At 46.3% G+C, this 22,183-nt stretch overlaps 1 protein-coding gene across 2 annotated transcripts in view; it reads right to left on the bottom strand.

Moving 5' to 3' along the window:
* Positions 1 to 4,579: 4,579 nt before the first annotated feature.
* The window catches only part of LOC118365176 (retinoic acid receptor alpha), a 191,610-nt gene continuing 174,006 nt past the window's right edge, over positions 4,580 to 22,183 (bottom strand). For both annotated transcript variants that reach the window (XM_052490711.1, XM_052490712.1), the window contains 6 exons: positions 11,762 to 11,903; positions 9,918 to 10,078; positions 9,539 to 9,715; positions 8,887 to 9,091; positions 8,324 to 8,482; positions 4,580 to 7,781 (listed from right to left, as the gene is read on the bottom strand). In XM_052490711.1, the coding sequence (XP_052346671.1) occupies positions 7,576 to 7,781; positions 8,324 to 8,482; positions 8,887 to 9,091; positions 9,539 to 9,715; positions 9,918 to 10,078; positions 11,762 to 11,903 (1,050 nt within the window). In that variant the 3' untranslated portion in view covers positions 4,580 to 7,575. The remainder of the gene's footprint in view (positions 7,782 to 8,323; positions 8,483 to 8,886; positions 9,092 to 9,538; positions 9,716 to 9,917; positions 10,079 to 11,761; positions 11,904 to 22,183) is intronic.

Genomic DNA, 22,183 nt, shown 5'->3' with positions numbered 1-22,183 from the left:
ACCTGTCACAGTCATACTCTGGACCTAGTTTTGTCCCATGGAATAAATGTTGTGGATCTTAATGTTTTTCCTCATAATCCTGGACTATCGGACCACCATTTTAATACGTTTGCAATTGCAACAAATAATCTGCTCAGACCCCAACCAAGAAACATCAAAAGTCGTGCTATAAATTCACAGACAACACAAAGATTCCTTGATGTCCTTCCAGACTCCCTCTGTCTACCCAAGGACGCCAGAGGACAAAAATCAGTTAACCACCTAACTGGGGAACTCAATTTAACCTTGTGCAATACCCTAGGTGCAGTTGCACCCCTAAAAACTAAAAATATTTCTCATAAGAAACTAGCTCCCTGGTATACAGAAAACACCCGAGCTCTGAAGCAAGCTTCCAGAAAATTGGAACGGAAATGGTGACACACGAAACTGGAAGTCTTCCGACTAGCTTGGAAAGACAGTACCGTGCAGTATCGAATAGCCCTTACTGCTGCTCGATCATCCTATTTTTCCAACTTAATTGATGAAAATAAGAACAATCCGAAATTCCTATTTGATACTGTTGCAAAGCTAACTAAAAAGTAGCATTCCCCAAGAGAGGATGGCTTTCACTTCAGCAGTAATAAATTCATGAACTTCTTTGAAGAAAAGATCATGATTATTAGAAAGCAAATTACAGACTCCTCTTTAAATCTGTGTATTCCTTCAAAGCTCAGTTGTGCTGAGTATGCACAACTATGCCAGGACCTAGGATCAAGAGAGACACTCAAGTGTTTTAGTACTATATCGCTTGACACAATGATGAAAATAATCATGGCCTCTAAACCTTCCAGCTGCATACTGGACCCTATTCCAACTAAACTACTGAAAGAGCTGCTTCCTGTGCTTGGACCTCCTGTGTTGAACATAATAAACGGCTCTCTATCCACCGGATGTGTACCAAACTCACTAAAAGTGGCAGTAATAAAGCCTCTCTTGAAAAAGCCAAACCTTGACCCAGAAAATATATTTAAAAAAACTATCGGCCTATATCGAAACTTCTATTCCTCTCAATTTTTTTTGAAAAGGCTGTTACGCAGCAACTCACTGCCTTCCTGAAGACACACAATGTATACAAAATGCTTCAGTCTGGTTTTAGACCCCATCATAGCACTGAGACTGCACTTGTGAATGTGGTAAATGACCTTTTAATGGCATCAGACCGAGGCTCTGCATCTGTCCTCGTGCTCCTAGACCTTAGTGCTGCTTTTGATACCATCGATCACCACATTCTTTTGGAGAGATTGGAAACCCAAATTGGTCTACACGGACAAGTTCTGGCCTGGTTTAGATCTTATCTGTCGGAAAGATATCAGTTTGTCTCTGTGAATGGTTTGTCCTCTGACAAATCAACTGTAAATTTCAGTGTTCCTCAAGGTTCCTTTTTAGGACCACTATTGTTTTCACTATATATTTTACCTCTTGGGGATGTCATTCGAAAACATAATGTTAACTTTCACTGCTATGTGGATGACACACAGCTGTACATTTCAATGAAACATGGTGAAGCCCCAAAATTGCCCTTGATAGAAGCATGCGTTTCAGACATAAGGAAGTGGATGGCTGCAAACTTTCTACTTTTAAACTCGGACAAAACAGAGATGCTTGTTCTAGGTCCCAAGAAACAAAGATATCTTCTGTTGAATCTGACAATTAATCTTAATGGTTGTACAGTCGTCTCAAATAAAACTGTGAAGGACCTCGGCGTTACTCTGGACCCTGATCTCTCTATTGAAGAACATATCAAGACTGTTTCAAGGACAGCTTTTTGCCATCTACGTAACATTGCAAAAATCAGAAACTTTCTGTCCAAAAATGATGCAGAAAAATGTATCCATGCTTTTGTCACTTCTAGGTTAGACTACTGCAATGCTCTACTTTCCGGCTACCCGGATAAAGCACTAAATAAACTTCAGTTAGTGCTAAATACGGCGCTAGAATCCTGACTAGAACCAAAAAATGTGATCATACTACTCCAGTGCTAGCCTCCCTACACTGGCTTCCTGTCAAGGCAAGGGCTGATTTCAAGGTTTTACTGCTAATCTACAAAGCATTACATGGGCTTGCTCCTACCTATCTCTCTGATTTGGTCCTGCCGTACATACCTACACGTACGCTACGGTCACAAGACGCAGGCCTCCTAATTGTCCCTAGAATTTCTAAGCAAACAGCTGGAGGCAGGGCTTTCTCCTATAGAGCTCCATTTTTATGGAATGGTCTGCCTACACATGTGAGAGACGCAAACTCGGTCTCAAACTTTAAGTCTTTACTGAAGACTCATCTCTTTATCTCTCCAGGAGTGTGAAGGTGAATGGAAAGGCTCTGGAGCGACGAACCACCCTTGCTGTCTCTGTCTGGCCGGTTCCCCTCTTTCCACTGGGATTCTCTGCCTCTAACCCTATTACAGGGGCTGAGTCACTGGCTTACTAGGGCTCTTTCATACCGTCCCTTGGAGGGGTGCGTCACTTGAGTGGGTTGAGTCACTGATGTGATCTTCCTGTCTGGGTTGGCGCCCCCCCCTTGGGTTGTGCCGTGGCGGAGATCTTTGTGGGCTATACTCGGCCTTGTCTCAGGATGGTAAGTTGGTGGTTGAAGATATCCCTCTAGTGGTGTGGGGGCTGTGCTTTGGCAAAGTGGGTGGGGTTATATCCTTCCTGTTTGGCCCTGTCCGGGGGTGTCATCGGATGGGGCCACAGTGTCTCCTGACCCCTCCTGTCTCAGCCTCCAGTATTTATGCTGCAGTAGTTTATGTGTCGGGGGGCTAGGGTCAGTTTGTTATATCTGGAGTACTTCTCCTGTCCTATCCGGTGTCCTGTGTGAATTTAAGTATGCTCTCTCTAATTCTCTCTTTCTTTATTTCTCTCTCTCTCGGAGGACCTGAGCCCTAGGACCATGCCTCAGGACTACCTGACATGATGACTCCTTGCTGTCCCCAGTCCACCTGGCCGTGCTGCTGCTCCAGTTTCAACTGTTCTGCCTGTGATTATTATTATTTGACCATGCTGGTCATTTATGAACATTTTAACATCTCCACCCGGCACAGCCAGAAGAGGACTGGCCACCCCACATAGCCTGGTTCCTTTCTAGGTTTCTTCCTAGGTTTTGGCCTTTCTAGGGAGTTTTTCCTAGCCACCATGCTTCTACACCTGCATTGCTTGCTGTTTGGGGTTTTAGGCTGGGTTTCTGTACAGCACTTTGAGATATCAGCTGATGTACGAAGTGCTATATAAATACATTTGATTTGATGAACACTTTTTTGGTTACTACATGATTCCATATGTGTTATTTCATAGTTTTGATGTCTTCACTATTATTCTAAAATGTAGAAAATGGTAAAAATAAAGAAAACCCCTGAAATGAGTAGGTGTGTCCAAACTTTGGACTGGTACTCTATATACAGTGCTCAAAAAATAAAGGGAACACTTAAACAACACAACGTAACTCCAAGTCAATCACACTTCTGTGAAATCAAACTGTCCACTTAGGAAGCAACACTGATTGTCAATACATTTCACATGCTGTTGTGCAAATGGAATAGACAAGTGGAAAGTATAGGCAATTAGCAAGACACCCCCAATAAAGGAGTGGTTCTGCAGACACTTCTCAGTTCCTATGCTTCCTAGCTAATGTTTTGGTCACTTTTGAATGCTGGCGGTGCTTTCACTCTGGTGGTAGCATGAGACGGAGTCTACAACCCACACAAGTGGCTCAGGTAGTGCAGCTCATCCAGGGTGGCGCATCAATGCGAGCTGTGGCAAGAAGGTTTGCTGTGTCTGTCAGTGTAGTGTCCAGAGCACGGAGGCGCTACCAGGAGACAGGCCAGTACATCAGGAGACGTGGAGGAGGCCGTAGGAGGGCAGCAGCAGGAACGCTACCTCCACCTTTGTGCAAGGAGGAGCACTGCCAGAGCCCTGCAAAATGACCTCCAGCAGGCCACAAATGTGCATGTGTCTGCTCAAACGGTCAGAAACAGACTCCATGAGGGTGGTATGAGGGCCCGACATACACAGGTGGCGGTTGTGCTTTACAGCCCAACACCGTGCAGGACGTTTGGCATTTGCCAGAGAACACCAAGATTGGCAAATTCGCCACTGGCGCCCAGACCTCCATGGGTTGATACATTTGATTTCCATTGATAAGTTTGGTGTGATTTTGTTGTCAGCACATTCAACTATGTAAAGAAAAAAGTATTTAAGAATATTTCATTCATTCAGATCTAGGATGTGTTATTTTAATGTTCCCTTTGTTTTTTTGAGCAGTGTATATACGCATTGATACACACTGAGTGTACAAAATGTAAAAAACACCTTCCTAATATTGAGTTGCACCCCCCATGAATGAGCCCAACAAATGTGTCAAGTTGGTCGGCTGTCCTTTGGGTGTTGGACCATTCTTGATACACGGGGGAAACTGTTGAGCGTGAAAAACCCAGCAGCATTGCAGTTCTTGACACAAACCGCTACGCCTGGCGTCTGCTACCATAACCCGTTCAAAAGGCCCTGTTGGGTTCTAAATGAACCTATTAAAACTCATGGACGATCAGTAAAGCTTAAACCAAGTTTATTCACCCATTGGGTCAATACAGCTGCGTAAGACAAATTACACATTCCCACCAGCACCGATGTTGAACCCTTTCTCCTATGCCGAGTCTCCTCCTACACATCTGAACAGCCAATGCATCGCTGTTGCTAGGCAGAACCTTAGATATATCTGTTCGTCCTCACTTCCTCTGACCTGTTCTCTGCCCCAAATTGCTCACTCCTCTTCAACTCACGGGGGGTCGTGTTGACTCGTACCAGACTCTTTTCTGCTCCCATAGCATCCCTGATAGCCAACCATAACATATCCGGACAGAATGTGAACATTATACATTCCCCTCGTCTCCCTCAGTGACACGAAGAAGTGTATTTCTTATTCTCATAACCCAACGGCACTTAAATATTTTGTCTTGTCCATTCACCCTCAAATGGCACAAAATTCCTTCTTAGAACCCGTCTCCTCCCCTTCATCTACACTGATTGAAGTGGATTTAACAAGTGACATCTGTAAGAGATCCTAACATTCACATAGGGCAGTCTGTCAGGGAAATAGTTGTTCCTAATGTTTTGCACACTCCGTGTATCGTCTGAACTAAATCGAGGGGCCAATAAGGGAAGAAAACTGTAGTATAACCATTAAAGGGTGTCTGGATCTTGTATTGTTTTTTGCAACGAGACCTGCTATAGTCCCAGGTCCACCAAAATGCTGCTATACACAAACGTATAAATGGTGGACCCACACCCAGTTAATTAAGAAACATTTAAAAAACACACAGACATGGTTCTTTATTAAACATTATTCTCTTCGTCCAATGATCTGGCATAATCAAAACAGTTATTTATTTATTTTATCTGCAAATGCTGGTTGTGCATCCGATTGCATTACAAGTGAGAGTGCAGGGGGGGCAGTTGTGCGTTGTCATACTGGCTGCAGTGAGGTTGGCCCCGTTCGATCCGTTGTGAAGGACAGGTCCACTGCTACTGAACAGCAGAGGCAGTGGCGTCGTGGGGGGAAAGGAGATGGGTAGGTGTAAGTCACGCTAGTGTGTAAACAGCGGTTAGAGAGCGGGGCGAATAGCTCGCCTGATACCAGAACAGTTTGTGCGGTCTTGCCCACTCCTGTTTCATTGTCATGCATTGGCAAGACAGCACAAACTGATCCAAGGCCAGGCTAGGGAACAGCTAGGTACTCGGATGTGTCACAAGAGTCCGGGATGACAGGCAGATAAATACTGATAGTGTGTAAAACAGAGGCAGTTGCGTTGTCATGATAGATAAAGAGAGAGAGGTGCTGATACTGTGAAACAGACTTAGAGAGGCAGTGCTGTTGTGTTGTGTGGTGGTGGGGGGGGGGAGACTAGAGAGAGATGGGGAACATGTAGGCAGTGGTGTTGTGAGCATACTGGTAACGTGGGACATTTTGGGACTGACGGGTGGGGGGGCATAGATATTGAGAACGTGCACAGAGGCAGTGGTGTTAGGGGGGGTAACACATACACTATCCAGACGTGGAATGAGGGAGGGACCACCTTGGGAGAAGGGGATCACGGAGTTGTCGGTCAACAAATTGTCGTAAATCTTTCCATTTTATTTCAGGTGAAGTCGAAATGTAACTCTTTACTGGTTGTCAACGGCCGTAGTGGTCCTAGAAGTCAGCCCCTTCCTTAGGTGGTCTAAACAGTCGATTTAGTGATCAATGCCTTCACTGCAGAAACCAAAACGAGAACAAAAAAGCTGAACATAAAAGGCTTTGACAATGTCAAAAAAAAGGTCTAGACTCCGTGTACTTTTAAAAAGAAGGAATACATCTTATGTACATTTTGTCGCGGCTGCTATTGTCTCACAGAGCATCTTCATAACTCCACAACGACTTGACTCTGGATCATTAGAGCCAACTATGTTTTCTTTTATTTTCCACCCACGAATAAAAACTAAATACTGTAAACGGAACAGAACAGAGAGATGCCAACCCAACCTGGTCCAATTTGTGTTTTGTGTATCAATTTGATCCAACCTGTGAACATGACAGTGCAAGAGGTCTAGTGCATAAAGTGAATTGCATCTGAAAATCATTTTTGTTCTACTTATCTATTGATTTGATAGAGGAGAGAAAAAAAAAACACATTTCCACTGTGACTACTTAGTGTGCCGATATTCCTGGGTGAAACGGAGAGAACAAAACACTAGGTCTGGGGAGGTGGGGGATCACAAGTTCGAAAGAACAGTGAGGGAAAACATTTGGAAAAAAAGATAGCAACTCCTCTTTTATGCATCATTCCACCTAGGACAATTCAAATTGCAATCATACTTTTTCAATATATATATTTATATTTCCATATATCTTTTGTAAGAAAAAAAAAAACGGTCTCTTGTATAGGAGAAGGTGAGGCAGGCACCCCCCTTCGGGCCCCCCGTTTGCTGTCCCTGACAACATTCAGGGATGACTCGTGCCCATTGTCAAGCTGTCCGTCTGTCTGTCTAGTTCCCTGCAGAAAGACGTGTGTCTTGTCGACCCCTTCACCCCAGGTCTGACGGGCACCGAGCCTGAATTCCTCTCCAATGTCTTAAGGGGAAGAGAGGAGGAACACAGAGTCGTCACTGAGGAGAGTAAAACAGAACATCTCAGATTAAACTCCTTGCGCGGCGGGGCAGCCGTTCCCTGGTGTTGGTTCTGAGGCATGTCTATAGTTGTGGTGGGGGGGGGGGTGATGGGGATAGTGCCATCCAAGTGAGATGCCCACCCCCCCGTATTGTTCAGTCAAGTATGATGGGGTCGGTTTCGGCCCGGTGCCCGGTCTGGGTCTGAGATAGGGGGAGGGGGGGGGACGGCTGTCCATCGAGGCCTACGTTTGCCCCCAAAGTGTCAAAGTCCATCTTGGTTGGGCCCAGGCTTGGCCCTCTTCCTAACCCCACTCCACTCTGGCCTGGTTTGTCACAGTGTGGGAGTCTGTAGTCACGCATTCTGGCTGTCCCTGTCTGGGGGGTGGTGGTGGACCCCCGTCTAAGGGGAGGGTGCAGGGGGGCTGCTGCGAGCTGAACTGGGGGACAGGCTGGGGCTGCAGCTGCCTGGTGGGGCCCCTCCTCCGCTGGAGCGGCCCCCGCTGGCCCCCTGCCCCTCCAGACCCTCTGAGTTCTCCAGCATCTCCTGGATGAGAGGGGGCATGGAGCCTGGGATCTCCATCTTCAGAGTGATCACTCGCTCCGCTCCTGGAGGAGGAGAGGGAGGGAGGGAGGGAGAAGAAGAGAGAGGCAGAGAGAGAGGGTCATGTGTTATGTGTTCCACAAGGTTCGGCCACTACAGCAAAATGTCGTATGTAAGACCATAAACAATTATCTTCAAATAAATGACGCATGACGTAGCTATAAACGGCAGTATTGCTGCACTGAGACTAGGGCTGGACTAACGCAGGGGTTTACAGAGGCTGAATTCCCTTGGCCCAACCCCACAGGGTGCCCAAGAGGCAAAAAATAACAAATATACAATCACAGGAGCCAACTTTCAAATACACCAAAAGAACATAATTTAGCCACAGAGGATCAATAGTTTATAAAAAATAAAAAAAAATAACTGTGGATTAAGTTGTATAACAAGCACATACAGGTAACTGCCAAAATATCAAGTCAACACCAACATAAAACAATACCGTTTCCCAAGCTACCAATGACTTCACACTGGAAGAAGTTTAAGCTACACTTAAGCTACCCTATATTAAAAAAAAACAACGCAGTGTACAGGCGTGTTCTCTCACCCTTGGCGCTGATGCTCCTGAGGTCCGTGATCTTCATCAGCATCTTGGGGAACATGTGCGGTTTGTGAGGCCTCCTCTTCCTCACGTAGATCTTCAGAGCCTCCAGTAGGGGCTCCTGTAGTACGTCCACCTTGTCTGCCTGCTCCAGATCCTGACGGTCTACACACACACACACACACACACACACACACACACACACACACACACACACACACACACACACACACACACACACACACACACACACACACACACACACACACACACACACAAACAATGAAAAACACGTCCTTATTACCCACTCTTTACACTCAAAGAGCACGCCCAACCGTGGCATGATTCACACAGTGGCATGATAACAGTAGCATTACCCACATGCAGTATTAGGCAAACTCACGTCTTCATACCAGTAATACACACAGCTGACAAAACACACTAGTTGCCGAGACTTGTTTGTATTAATTTGCTGGAAAAACAATGACAAATCGGCCTCTTTTGAGCTCAACTCCCGGACCCTGACAGGAGTGCAGCGCTGGGTTGGGATCCGGGCAGAGGTGCAGTACCTCCACACAGCAGACAGATGCCGCTGAGCAGTCCGGTCTCGGCGTCGTCCATCTCCAGAGGGAGGAGTGTCTGGGCGAAGGCGAACACCAGGTCTGTGAGCGGGCCGAAGCCTGCGTTGTGCATCTGGGTCCTGTTCAGGGTCAGCCCGTCTGAGAAGGTCATGGTGTCCTGGTCTGGAGTGTAGCGCGTGCAGATCCTCAGAATCTGAGATGGAGGGATTGAGATGTAGAGGGAGGGAAGGAGGGGAAAAGGGAGGAAGTTAGTCAGTCTTGCGACAAGCCTTGGCTCATCGGAGTAGATCTCCTGTTTCCGTGGCGTGAGGAAGCTTGATATGCAAGTGCACCCCCTGGACAGGATGCTGGACTACCTTATCCTCAATCTATCTCCTTAATGTTGAGTGCCAAGCAGAGAAGCATCAGGTCCCATTTTTTTATGACTCGGCCGGGGATCACACTCCCAACCGTCCAGTCTCAGGACGGACACTAACCACAAAGCCACAGAGTTAGTTGGAAAGGGAGGTGGAGCACAAAGATATTGTATATTGGTGTTCCCTTTTTGTACATGTTTTGCTGTTTGTAATAAATATATGTATGTCCTACATGTGTGTGTGTCCTAGTGTGTGTGTGTGTGTGTCCTGATGCGTCTCCTCACCAGTATGTCCAGACAGGCAGCCTTGAGCAGGGTGATCTGGTCAGCGATAGTGAGGGTGGTGAAGCCTGGCAGATGTTTGGCAAACTCCACCGTCTTGATGATACACTTAGTGGACAGCTCACTGAACTTATCCCACAGGTTTACGTCTAGAGCCACGCGGTGCTCTGCACTGTTATTCTATAGGGGGGGGGGGGAAGAGGGATGCATTTTATTCTGTGATTCTACAAATACACCGGTTGGCATGTTGAGAGTGAAAGGAGTGTATGTTTGTCAGGGTTTGGTGTACCCAAAACATATTGGCAGAGTGAGGGTAATGTTTGTGTACGTGTAACCTGTCGGTGTGTGTGCATGTGTGTGTGTGTGTGTGTATATAACTCACCGTGGTGTATTTGCCCAGCTGACAGAGCGAGGGGAAAGTCTCCTTATGGGCCTTGCGAACGCGTTCGATCATCTGCTCCGTCTCGGTACTCAGCACGTAGATCTCCGTGCACTCTGGCTTCTTCTCCTCCTTCTTCTTCTTGTTCCTGTCGTTCCTCACCGCTGAGAGCGAGAGAGGAGATGAAGAGATGGAGAAAGAGAGAGAGGGAGAGACGGAGAGAGTTATCCTCTAGGCTCAAATGACAATTCCAGCAGATATGTGAAAGTTAATGCCTCCAGGTCGACCTCACAATCATCACATAGCCGTGCCAACCCCAACCAAAGAGACAAGACAGACAATGTATGGCAGGGGAACACACACATCAACCACTAAATGGAATTGTATGTGTGTATATATATAAATATGAGAGAGAGAGAGAGGGAGCGAGAGCGAGAAGCACTGTTCACTTTGTGTGTTGCTTTCTTTCCTCAGGGCAGCATAGCACTGTTCACTATGTGTGTGTGTGTGCTGCCAGCGTGGGCCCAGAAAACACAACCTAATGAAGCCATTAAATAACTATTAGCCTGGCGCTCCAATCAGTCTTGACACACACACAAAGGAAAACGGAGATGCCCCCCCCCCCCCATCAGCTGTGTAGTGCTATGGCAAAAACCAAAACATGCACCCGGGGGGTAAATAGCATCATTGTGTCAACCCCCTTCAGAGAGTCTTCGTGTCCGTGGTTCTATGTCTAAAAGGATGACAGGTTGACCGAGATATCAAGGTCAGGGCACAAAGGTCAGTCAAGAGGATTTAAGACAGTCCTGGACACACGCACAGCCCAGCTACACAACTCGATATAGATCCCAGTTTAAAAGCAAACACACACATCTGATTCTGTCAAATGAATACATGAAAAACAACAACAACACAGTGCTACTTCCCAGGTGTAGTAACATGCTCCCCACCACTAGATGGCAGTGGTTGATTTCCCTAGCGGCCTTGACTGGGATGAATGTCGCTGTAAACCAGCGGCTCGGAGCACTGAGGAGGATAACTCACTTACAGGGGGGCAAAGAGGATGAAGGGCTAGGAGATTGTTTTGGCGCTTAGCCTCATGGAAACCTATAGGGAGATAGATATACAGTGCGTGTGAGCGTGTGTGTGGTGGAAGTGTAGATGTGGACTAAGGGAGGGAAGCCATCATGGTGGGTTGTGCATTATAGCTCCTTGATATGAAAATGTCTTGAAATGGGTTGGAACCATCATTTTTTGTCACGTCAGTGTGTGGTGCGTTGAACATCTACTTCGGGAAGACATTTCGTGGGAGACAGTATTTCACTCAGAAGAGACCGACACACACGAGAAGGACACACACAGAGACAGAGACACGAGAGACAAAGACACGAGAGAGAGAGAGACACGAGAGAGAGAGAGACACACGAGAGAGAGAGAGAGAGTCACACGAGGGAGAGAGAGAGAGAGTCACACGAGGGAGAGAGAGAGAGACACACGAGAGAGAGAGAGAGAGACACACGAGAGAGAGAGAGACACATGAGAGAGAGAGAGACACACGAGAGAGAGAGACCCACGAGAGAGACCCACGAGAGAGAGAGAGAGAGACCCACGAGAGAGAGGGAGAGAGAGACACACGAGTGAGAGAGACCCACGAGAGAGAGGGAGAGAGAGACACACGAGAGAGAGAGAGAGAGAGACACACGAGAGAGAGAGAGAGAGAGAGAGAGAGAGAGAGAGAGAGAGAGAGAGAGAGAGAGAGAGAGAAACATGTTTCCAATGCTAATAAAGCCCCTTAAATTGAATAGTGGGGATTGGGGTGAGAAAGAGAGACAGGTACTAGTACTCACACTCCTTGGACATGCCCACTTCTAAACACTTCTGCAGGCGGCAGTACTGGCAGCGGTTGCGGGTGACCTTGTTGATGATGCAGCCTTTCTCTCGGTGACAGGTGTACACCATGTTCTTCTGGATGCTTCGCCGGAAGAAACCCTGCGGGGAGAAGAGAGGTCGGGTGTTAACATTTGCTTTATTTGCTCATCAAAAAAAAAAAAGATAATTGTAATAAAAAAATATATTTAATAATAATAATAATAATAAGCGGGAGAGAAGGGGAGAAAGATTGCTGTTATGTTCTGGTTTTGCTTAGACAATATACGCCTACGAATGACATGCTTCGATGCCCAACGTAGCATCGCGGAACTGAAAGAGAGAGAGAGAGCAGCAATAATAGGTTACTGACCTAAAAGGCTCGTTTTTTGATAGCAGCGGCGTCATTGAGAAAGTACAACTAGAGTAAGGCCAGCTTATGTGTGGAAGACGGAAGGATAGAACGACCAACGGTGTCAACAAGTCACATGACAAAGGACACCCGCATCGACGACAGGCTCTAACATCCAACGGAGTGACGTTCAAACCTGTGGGAGTGTATTGGCCCAAAGCTCTCATGTTGACCTATGGAGGGCGAGTGACAATAACATTGGTACGTAAGGTAATAGTGATTAGTTACATATCAGGATATTATTTTTGACGATATGTCGTATCGTTTTAACAATACCGCAATACTATTTATGCGCCAGGTCGGCTGTACCTGCACCCAGTATTTCTCCTTCATATCTCAGTCCTCCCATCTTCTTCTTCTTTTTTAAACAGGGAGCCAATTTGTTTTCGGGCACATTTATTTCCACGACTGGCCAAAACCTGTTTTCTCGTGTCTCTCTCTCTCTCCCTCTCGTCTCTCTGCAGCGGACATACGATGAGCAATACGTTCGAGTCTCAATAAAAATTGCGGAATCGAGTGGCAATACATATAGAAGTGTGAGAATCTTGATACGTATCATATCGGCACCTAAGTATTGTGATATCGTAAAGAGAGGTCCTTTGCAATTCCCAGCCTTAATATGTAACGCGCGCACACACACACACACACACACACACACACACACACCCCAGTGACTCAATGCGACATATCGACTTCCTTAAAATGAGTGCCCGCAGTGTTCAACTTCCCGTTCTGTGTGTCTGTGTCACGGAGCGTATTGTCCAGCCACGTGTTCCTCCACAGTGACTAACCGTGGCACCACCGCCGCACGTGCTACGCTCCACTCTGAGTCATGCCCGATCACACTCTGCTATTTGGGCATTTTAAAACGAGGCTGTTAACATATTTCAGGACTTGACTTTTACAACCCACTAAGCTGAGGGACCATGTGCAAGCTTTGGCAGCGCGTGCACACTTTAGGTGCCAATAGCGCAATTTGAAGGGGAAAAGTGTGTGCGTGCGTGCGTGTGTGTGTGTGTGTGTGTGTGTGTGTGTGTGGGAACGAGAAAGTTCACGGGGCATTAACAGTTGGCAGTTTAGTCATTTAACAGATGTTTCTATTCAGAGCGACTTACGCTCTAAGTGCACACATTTTCGTACCTTCTTTTTGTTGTATTGGTCCCCTGTGGGAAATCGAACCCACAACCCTGGCGTTGCAAGCTCTACCAACTGAGCTACATGGGACCATTAAATGTGTTTGCGCATGTGTCTGTGTGTGTATGTGTGTGTCTATGCGGCTGTGTGGGCCTAGCTTGGCCAGGTTAGTTGTGCCACACTGGGTGGGCATTAACTCACCAGTCTAAGCGCCAATGAGCTCCCCTTGGTTAATCCCTTAAGGGGCTTATGGGTAGGCAGGGCCTGGTGGCATTGGGGGAGCTTCAAATTAACTCCCATTCCTCTTAATTACTCTCTAAAGGGAAGACGAAGCCCCAGCTGCTGCCCTCCTCGCCCACAGAGACGATGACGGCGAGAGACTGACAGGCAGGTCGCGTGGGAAGCTTTCAGCCTGTTGTGTTGAAGTGCGGTACGTGTGCGCGCGAGACGTTTGGCAAATACAACGCATGTTCGTTAAACACAAGGCATGTTGTGAATGTCTTGATCAAGGTTACCGATCAGAACATTGACAATGAATAGTGCCGAATTCATAGCGCTTGTGTGCTGGAGTCATTCATGGAGCCTTTGTTGCTGACCTATGAACCTGTCATCGTGACGGGGTGAGTCAGTGGTGGCATCCAGAGAGGTAGAGGGTGCTGGACAGAAACACATGGAGCATACCAAACATTAGGAACACCTTCCTAATATAGAGTTGCACCCCGTTTTGCCCTCAGGACAGCCTCAGAACACCGTGGACTCTACAAGGTGTCGAAAGCGTTCCACGGGGATGCTGGCCCACGTTGACTCCAATGCTTCCCACAGTTGTGTCAAGTTGGCTGGATGTGTTTTGGGTGGTGGAATGTTCTTCATACACAACGGGAAACTGTTTGAGCATGAAAAAACTTTTGGACACCAATCAGTGCGCCTGGCACCGACAACCTGTCTTGCCCATTCCCCCCCTGAATGGCACACACACACACACAATCCATGTCTCAATTGTCTCAAGGCGTAGAAATCATTCTTTCACCCGTCTCCTCCCCTTCCTCTATGCCCTGGAAAGAGCAGGTGGTCCTAATGTTTTGTACACTCAGAGGATACGGTGATATGTGAAATAAATAGGAAAACAGATTTATACAGAAAACACAGATGAATATCTGAAAAGGCGGGAAAAGAACGAAAACATACAGATGGACAAAACACAGTTAAAAACGGACGGACGGACAGACAGATGAGTAGAGGGTAATAGACAAGACAGGCAAGCCGACAAAACAACATATCAAACGTAAACAGAGGGCAAATTACAAACGGACAGAAAGGGACGAGTAAACGGGCTGTAAAGAAAGAGAAACGGAGAGCAAACACAGCCAGATTTGCAGCCAGATGCAAAGGATAATGAACTGACGCCCTGCAGCAACTAAGAGTACTGCTCGTGGCGGCGATTTGTGTGCCCCTCTGGTGCTGCGCTTTGCCCAGCAATATCACTAATCCACTCCAGCGCGCACGCCCACACACAATTGTGGGGGAGATTAAGTGGCGACAGCCCCTAATGTCGGCAGACCAGAGCTGGTGTGTGTGTGTGTGTGTGTGTGTGTGTGTGTGTGTGTGTGTGTGTGTGTGTGTGTGTGTGTGTGTGCGTGTGGTGGCAGAGCAGAGTTGGTATGGCTTCGGCAGTGTGCACAGGCCAGGCCAAACACTCCTCTGCTCGGAGCCCTGTATGAAGGTCAGGTGACCCGTCGAGCCCCTCCCTGACCTCCCTTCGCCCTCAACCAGGATCAGCAGAGCCAACATGGATGACTCGAACCGTACCATACATTAGCAAACATAGCACATCCGATGTCGGCCATTTTGAGCCAAATGGCCCTGGTTTCGTTGACTTGTGGGCTTTGTGAAGGCAGAGAAAAACAACTGAATGCAGCCGGGGATGGAGTCCGTGTGGACATGATGGGGCGTGAATCTAGCCCCGCTTCACTGGGTGCGGTCACATAGTGAACATACTGTATGTAAGCCTACCCTCCCAGCAGAAGTTAGTCATGTCACGACAGGGGCACTGCCAATGTGGTGGGTGATGCCCTCTCCACATGCCAGAGGAGATTCCTGTGCCCAGTTTGGCAACAGCACTGCTTGGCATGGCAGGTGGCACAACCATGAAAATCTCTCCATTCCAGTTAAGCCCTTTTACTGGGTAAGTCTCCGTGCTATCACATTTATATAGACTCAACTCCCACTGATTCGAACAGCAAAATTCTTCATAACATCTGGCATTGGTATCAGGCCAACTTGGAATCCATGTAAAACTAGCAGTAAGTACTAAGTAAAACAGAAAGGTCTCTATTGTTGTGCTAGTGGTGTGTGTTTGATGCTTTATGGGATCATGCTGCCCTACACAGGCCAATCAGCATCAAACACAGGGCCAATCAGCATCAAACACAGGGACAATCAGCATCAAACACAGGGCCAATCAGCATCAAACACAGGGCCAATCAGCATCAAACACAAGGCACAGATACAACAGTAGAAGTCGGAAGTTTACGTCCACTTAGGTTGGAGTCATTAAAACTTGTTTTTTTCAACAACTCCACACACTTGTTCACAAACTATAGGTTTGGCAAGTCGGATAGGACATCTACTTTGTGCATGACACAAGTCATTTTTCCAACAATTGTTTACAGAAGATTACTTCACTTATAATTCACAGTATCACAATTCCAGTAGGTCAGAAGTTTACATACACTAAGTTGACTGTCCCTTTAAACAGCTTGGAAAATTCCAGAAAATTATATCATGGCTTTAGAAGCTTCTGATGAATTAATTCGCTTCTGGCTAATTGACATCATTTGAGTCAATTGGAGATGTACCTGTGGATGCATTTCAACCTTCAAACTCAGTGCCTCTTTGCTTGACATCATGGGAAAATCGCCCCGTGATCAATTTGATAGATTATTAACGTTTACTAATACCTAAAGTTGGATTACAAAAGTATTTCGAAGTGTTTTGTGAAAGTTTATCGTCGACTTTTTTAATAAAAAGAAAATGTTGCGTTTTCAAAGATCGATATTTAGGGTATATATGGACCGATTTAATCGAAAAAAAGACCCAATAGTGATGTTTATGGGACATCTAGGAGTGCCAACAAAGAAGATCGTCAAAGGTAATGAATGTTTTATATTTTATTTCTGCGTTTTGTGTAGCGCTGGCTACGCTAATTATTCTGTTTACGTCCCCTTTGGGTATTTCGGGGTGTTGCATGCTATCAGATAATAGCTTCTCATGCTTTCGCCGAAAAGCATTTTAAAAATCTGACTTGTTGGCTGGATTCACAACGAGTGTAGCTTTAATTCAGTACCCTGCATGTGTGTTTTAATGAACGTTTGAGTTTGAACGAGTGCTATTAGCATTTAGCGTAGCGCATTTGCATTTCCAGATGGCTAGATGGGACACATGCGTGTCGGGTCGACGTAAGAGGTTAACTAAGTTAACCATTTTCACTGTAGTGTCCAAAACGCATTTCAAGCGGTCAGGCATTCCCTTGGCAGCAAGAGCCTCTCGGTGGATGCTGCAGTGTACCCAACTGGCATCGGGAGCAACTACACGCGAGTTAACACTCCATTATGTCTCCCAGAAAAAGTATTTAGTCAGCCACCAATTGTGCAAGTTCTCCCACTTAAAAAGATGAGAGGCCTGTAATTTTCACCACTTCAACTATGACAGACAAAATGAGGGGGGAAAAAAAATCCAGAAAAATCACATTTTAGGATTTTTTATGAATTTATTTGCAAATTATGGTTTGAAAATAAGTATGTGAATCACATTTTTATTCAGCGTACCCCCGACGGCATTGCGGTATTTCCAGTTTGGGAAAATCTGTACTAGAGGAACCAGATCGCAATGGGCCTTTCCGGAACCAGCTAGAACTAGCCTTGTTCGTTCTTGGTTGTTTTACATTTGCAGTGGAACTAGAAACAGGACAAGGTTTAATTTGCGGGAAAAACTGCTAGTGATGATTTTAGGAGAGCGACCGTTGACGCAATTCGACAGCGACATTGTTGTGATCCTTGGGGACTGCCATTTTTATTTATGGAGGAGAGAGATGTAGTGGAGGCGTTATCCTGGCTATTTTGTGCCATCCTTTTACATTTTTGTTTGTGGCCAGCAATGGAGAGTGAACAGAATAGAAGAGACAGCTGAAATGAGCCTGAGAAATTCACAACGTACCGTCATGCGAAGAGGGAATAGTTTCAGCTTGTTGAAAGACCAGTGTCGAAAGGCTCTGCCTAGATGCTCAAAAGCCCTTCCATTATTCTGTTTTTGCTCTAGAGTTATTCGTCCGTGTCGCTGTACCGTTCGTAGTCAGATTTTCCTTCTCTTGACTCGAACCATTGACTCGTGCATGAGTATTAACAACATACGAGACACACACTGTGACATCATTGCATGAGATCAATCATTGAATACAGGCATTTGTAACCCCACCCACCAGCCTACTTGGTTCGAGGACAGTACCAGATATCAAACGAGGCTGAATATCCCGCTTGGTTCCAAGGAATCAAGTGGGCCATGGGCAAACGGAAATTAAATGGGAACCGTGATATTCACAGCACGGCCCTTCAGTGGAAAAGCCCTCTTAGTGACTGACCTCTGACGGCTCCAAGCCGCCAAGCCACAGAGGGTGCATTTGCAGATGTGAAAGGAGAAAGAGGAGATGGGACAAAATGGTATAGAAGACAGGGATAGGTTGAGTGGAGAGCACTTCTGTGCACATGGGAGTCCCTATGATACATATGGACCTCTGTTGAGAGGTGTACTAGGCACACACACAAATGCACATGCACCCACTAAATAGTATGTCCGAAATAGTCTGTTTACTCTCTCTTGTCTTTTGACAGCTACAGATGTTAGTGGCCTGAAATCCCCCCTGGACTGAAGCTCAGTAATTACAAGGTGTGAAGAATGTTCTGTCAGCAGAGGGCTGGTACCGTGGTCGAAGACCGGCCTAGTGCACTGGAACTACAACCACAGGTAAACAACTACAGGAGCTAGGCCTTACAGCTCTGGAATGAAACAATACACTGTGGCTAAACTACAGGAGCTGGACTTTAAAATACTGGAGCTACAGCAATATAAAAGAGAGGGGGAATTAGCACTTTACAGGAGATAAGTGCGTATGCTAATACGAGGCCTAAAGCGGTGTTGGATACTCACACTAACCGCACTAACCACACTATTTGTGAAATAAATTGAGTACGTAGTACGCTTATTGGTCATAGTATGGATATAGTTAGTATGCCAAAAGTTCCAGGATGTCATATTAAATTCGCCATAATACGAAGTATACATGCGGTCAACAATATTTCCGTGCTTTTAAGGCCCATAACGCTAGTCTTCAGAAAACGGGCGTGGCTTCGCAATGTTTTCAGATTTGAAGAAAACGGCGGAAAATATGCTGCCGAAGTCCGACGAGATCGGATACAAACTCATTGCGTTATCTAGTGGTCCTTCTGTGGCTCAGTTGGTAGAGCATGGCGCTTGTAACGCCAGGGTAGTGGGTTCGATTCCCGGGACCACCCATACGTAGAATGTATGCACACATGACTGTAAGTCGCTTTGGATAAAAGCGTCAGCTAAATGGCATATATTATTATTTATTATTATTATCTAATTATGACAAATGTTAATAAAATGTTGAGCAATGGTAATAAAGTAATGACCTTTCAAATAAGTTACGTTACACATTATGTTGGCTGACAATTTGTTAGCTACGCTATCCTTACGAGCCGCATAGCATTTCAGCAGTATGTACCGGTATGAACAGAGCTGGTCATGGGTGCACCTTAGCCACGCTCAAGGTCCTAATCGATATCATTACCGCCATCGATAAAAGACAATACTGTGCAGCCATATTCATCGACCTGACCAAGGCTTTCGACTCTGTCAATCACCAAATTCTTATCGGCAGACTCAACAGCCTTGGTTTCTCAAATGATTGCCTCGCCTGGTTCACCAACTACTTCTCAGAGAGTTCAGTGTGTCAAATCGGAGGGTCTGTTGTCCGGACCTCTGGCAGTCTCTATGGGTGTACCACAGGGTTCAATTCTCGGGCCGACTCTTTTCTCTGTATACATTCAATGATGTCGCTCTTGCTGCTGGTGATTCTCTGATCCTCCTCTATGCAGACGACACAATTCTGTATAATTCTGGCCCTTCTTCAGACACTGCCCTCCAGGCGAGCTTCAATGCCATACAACTCTCCTTCAGAGGCCTCCAACTGCTCTTAAACGCAAGTAAAACTAAATGCATCCTCTTCAACCGATCGCTGCCGGACCTGCCCGCCCGTCTAGCATCGCTACTCTGGACTGTTCTGACTTAGAATATGTGGACAACTACAAATACCTAGGTGTCTGGTTAGACTGCACACTCTCCTTCCAGACTCACATTAAGCATCTCCAATCCAAAATTGGATGGTCACCCCAAAACCTCCTTTGGCCGCCTTTACTTCCAGTTCTCTGCTGCCAATGACTGGAACGAATTACAAAAATCCCTGAAGCTGGAGACACTTATCTCCCTCACTAACTTTAAGCATCAGCTGTCAGAGCAGCGTACAGATCATTGCACCTGTACATAGCCCATCCAACTACCTCATCCCCATATTTTTTGCTCTTTTGCACCCCATTATCTCTATTTGCACATTCATCTTCTGCACATCTATCACTCCAGTGTTTAATTGCTAAATTGTAATTATTTCGCCACTACGGTCTATTTATTGCCATACCCCCCCCCATATCCTAACCGCCCTTGCACACACTGTATATAGACTTCTCTGTTGTGTTATTGACTGTACATTTGTTTATTCCATGTGTAACTCTGTGTTGTTGTTTGTGTCTCACTGCTTTATCTTGGCCAGGTCGCAGTTGTAAATGAGAACTTGTTCTCAACTGGCCTATCTGGTTAAATAAAAGTGAAATAAAAAATGTTAGCTAGTTACCTAAAGTTAGTTGGCTACTAATACATCGAACTTGCCAGGCAGTATTTTAACTATATGCTATCTAACTACCCAACATTTATTGACTTGATTATTCACATCATTCTTAGCTAAGTTGTACAGTCATTGTGCGTTCTCAATGGACATGGTTAATTCTGTCCATCTACTCCGATTCCAGAGCACTCTCGTCTGAGTGTGCCCGAGAGCAGAATAACTGCTACATTTACGAACGCTCAACACCCGTTGAACGTCGGCAAAAAAAAGCGTCATTAAATTGTTGCCAGCAGAACAGTTACAGTCACCAACGCTCTGGATAACATGAAAACAGCCTAACCAGCTCTGTTACAGCGAGTAAAATGGTCAGAGTGAGGTGTTCTCTCATTTGTGTCTGAAAGTAGCTAGCCAACATTAGCCAGTTAGCTTGGGTGCTTGACTACCGTTGTGATGGTCAGAGCGCTCGGATCAACCCTACTCCTCTGCCAGAGCGTCTAGTGTGCGAATTTAAGAAAGGGGGAGAAGATCGAAGGTCTAGGTTTGGTGAGGGTTGAAAGTACACATACATATGTCGGGAACACAAACGACACAGTCCAAACACACCTAAAACACACACACCGGTTACAGCCAGGCAGAATTCCCAGTGGAACCCATGGGCTATGGGTCTATAAATAAAGAGGGGAGAGAGAGAGAAAGAGAGAGATAGGAAGAGAGAGACAGAGAGCGAGCGAGAGAGAGCGAGAGAGCGAGAGACAGAAAGCGTGAGCGAAATAGAATGAAGAGAGACATGGGGAAGTGTTCAGGTAGATAAAGAGCAGAAGAAAGATGAAAATACAGAGAGAAAGAGTATCAGAGAGATTTAGAAAAAGAGAGATGCAGAGAAGGGTGAGAGAGGAGAGGAGAGAGAGAACAGCCTGACAGGACTCTGTGGATCTATATCTGATATGGGATCCTTGATCTCTTCCTGGCCACCGGACGACCCCTGATCTCTTCCTGGCCACCCGCCAACCCCTGATCTCTTCCTGGCCACCGGGAGCCTGCGATTGACGCTGGTGCGACCTAGGACTGGGGATCAACTCACGTTACGGTGACCTTATACCGTGTGGGGGGGTCAACACCCGTACACCATTCCACTCCATACATCGCACCGTGTCCTGCCTTCCCCATCCTGTAATCCTCTTTAGCTGCACCACTAATCCTAGCCCCCGGTAACAGCCTGGTGGGGGGGGGCGTGTGTGTGTGTGTGCATGTGTACAAAACAGATTACTTGTGTATATGCACAGGGGTCACAGTATGTTGTGTGTATGTAACATGGCTAAATCTTCTACTCTAATCTATGTGCTCTCTGTCACCTCTGGGTCTGCATGGCAAATGACCAAGGCACACAAGTGAAATACTCAAGGGCCAGTCAGCCCTTCCCCCTGTTGAGGGACCAAAGTCTTGGCGCTCTCTCGCACAGTATCTAGCGGACTGACTATTGGAATGTGATGCCATCTACACGCGTGTATGATCTCTGTGGTTATCTGTCGTGGTTCAGAGTGAACTCTCACACGAGTGAACTGATGACACGGTATGCAAGGACGTCCTTTGTGCCTTCTCAGGAATGTGGTCTTATCTCTATTGTACCCAGCCCACCACCTCAGGTCTTCACACGTCGAGGTGACCCCCTTTCTTTAAGATGTCGGCTGGTTCCATCTGATTGGATATCTTCGTTTTATTACCTAAATCTGTGGATTGGTCAAACATTGATTTTCAACACAAACAAGTCAGATCTGCTAGAAATGGAATGAAGGTCTGTTGTTTACTCTTCTCCTGCCATTGCGAAAGGGATTTATGAAAACGCTTCTCTCTTTTAGGATTCCCGAGTGGCGCAGCGGTCTTAGGCAC

This window comes from Oncorhynchus keta, chromosome 32, assembly GCF_023373465.1.
Source record: "Oncorhynchus keta strain PuntledgeMale-10-30-2019 chromosome 32, Oket_V2, whole genome shotgun sequence".
Lineage (NCBI taxonomy): Eukaryota > Metazoa > Chordata > Actinopteri > Salmoniformes > Salmonidae > Oncorhynchus > Oncorhynchus keta.
Note: the sequence above shows the minus strand (reverse complement) of the source record. Positions and strands in the feature narration are given on the sequence as shown.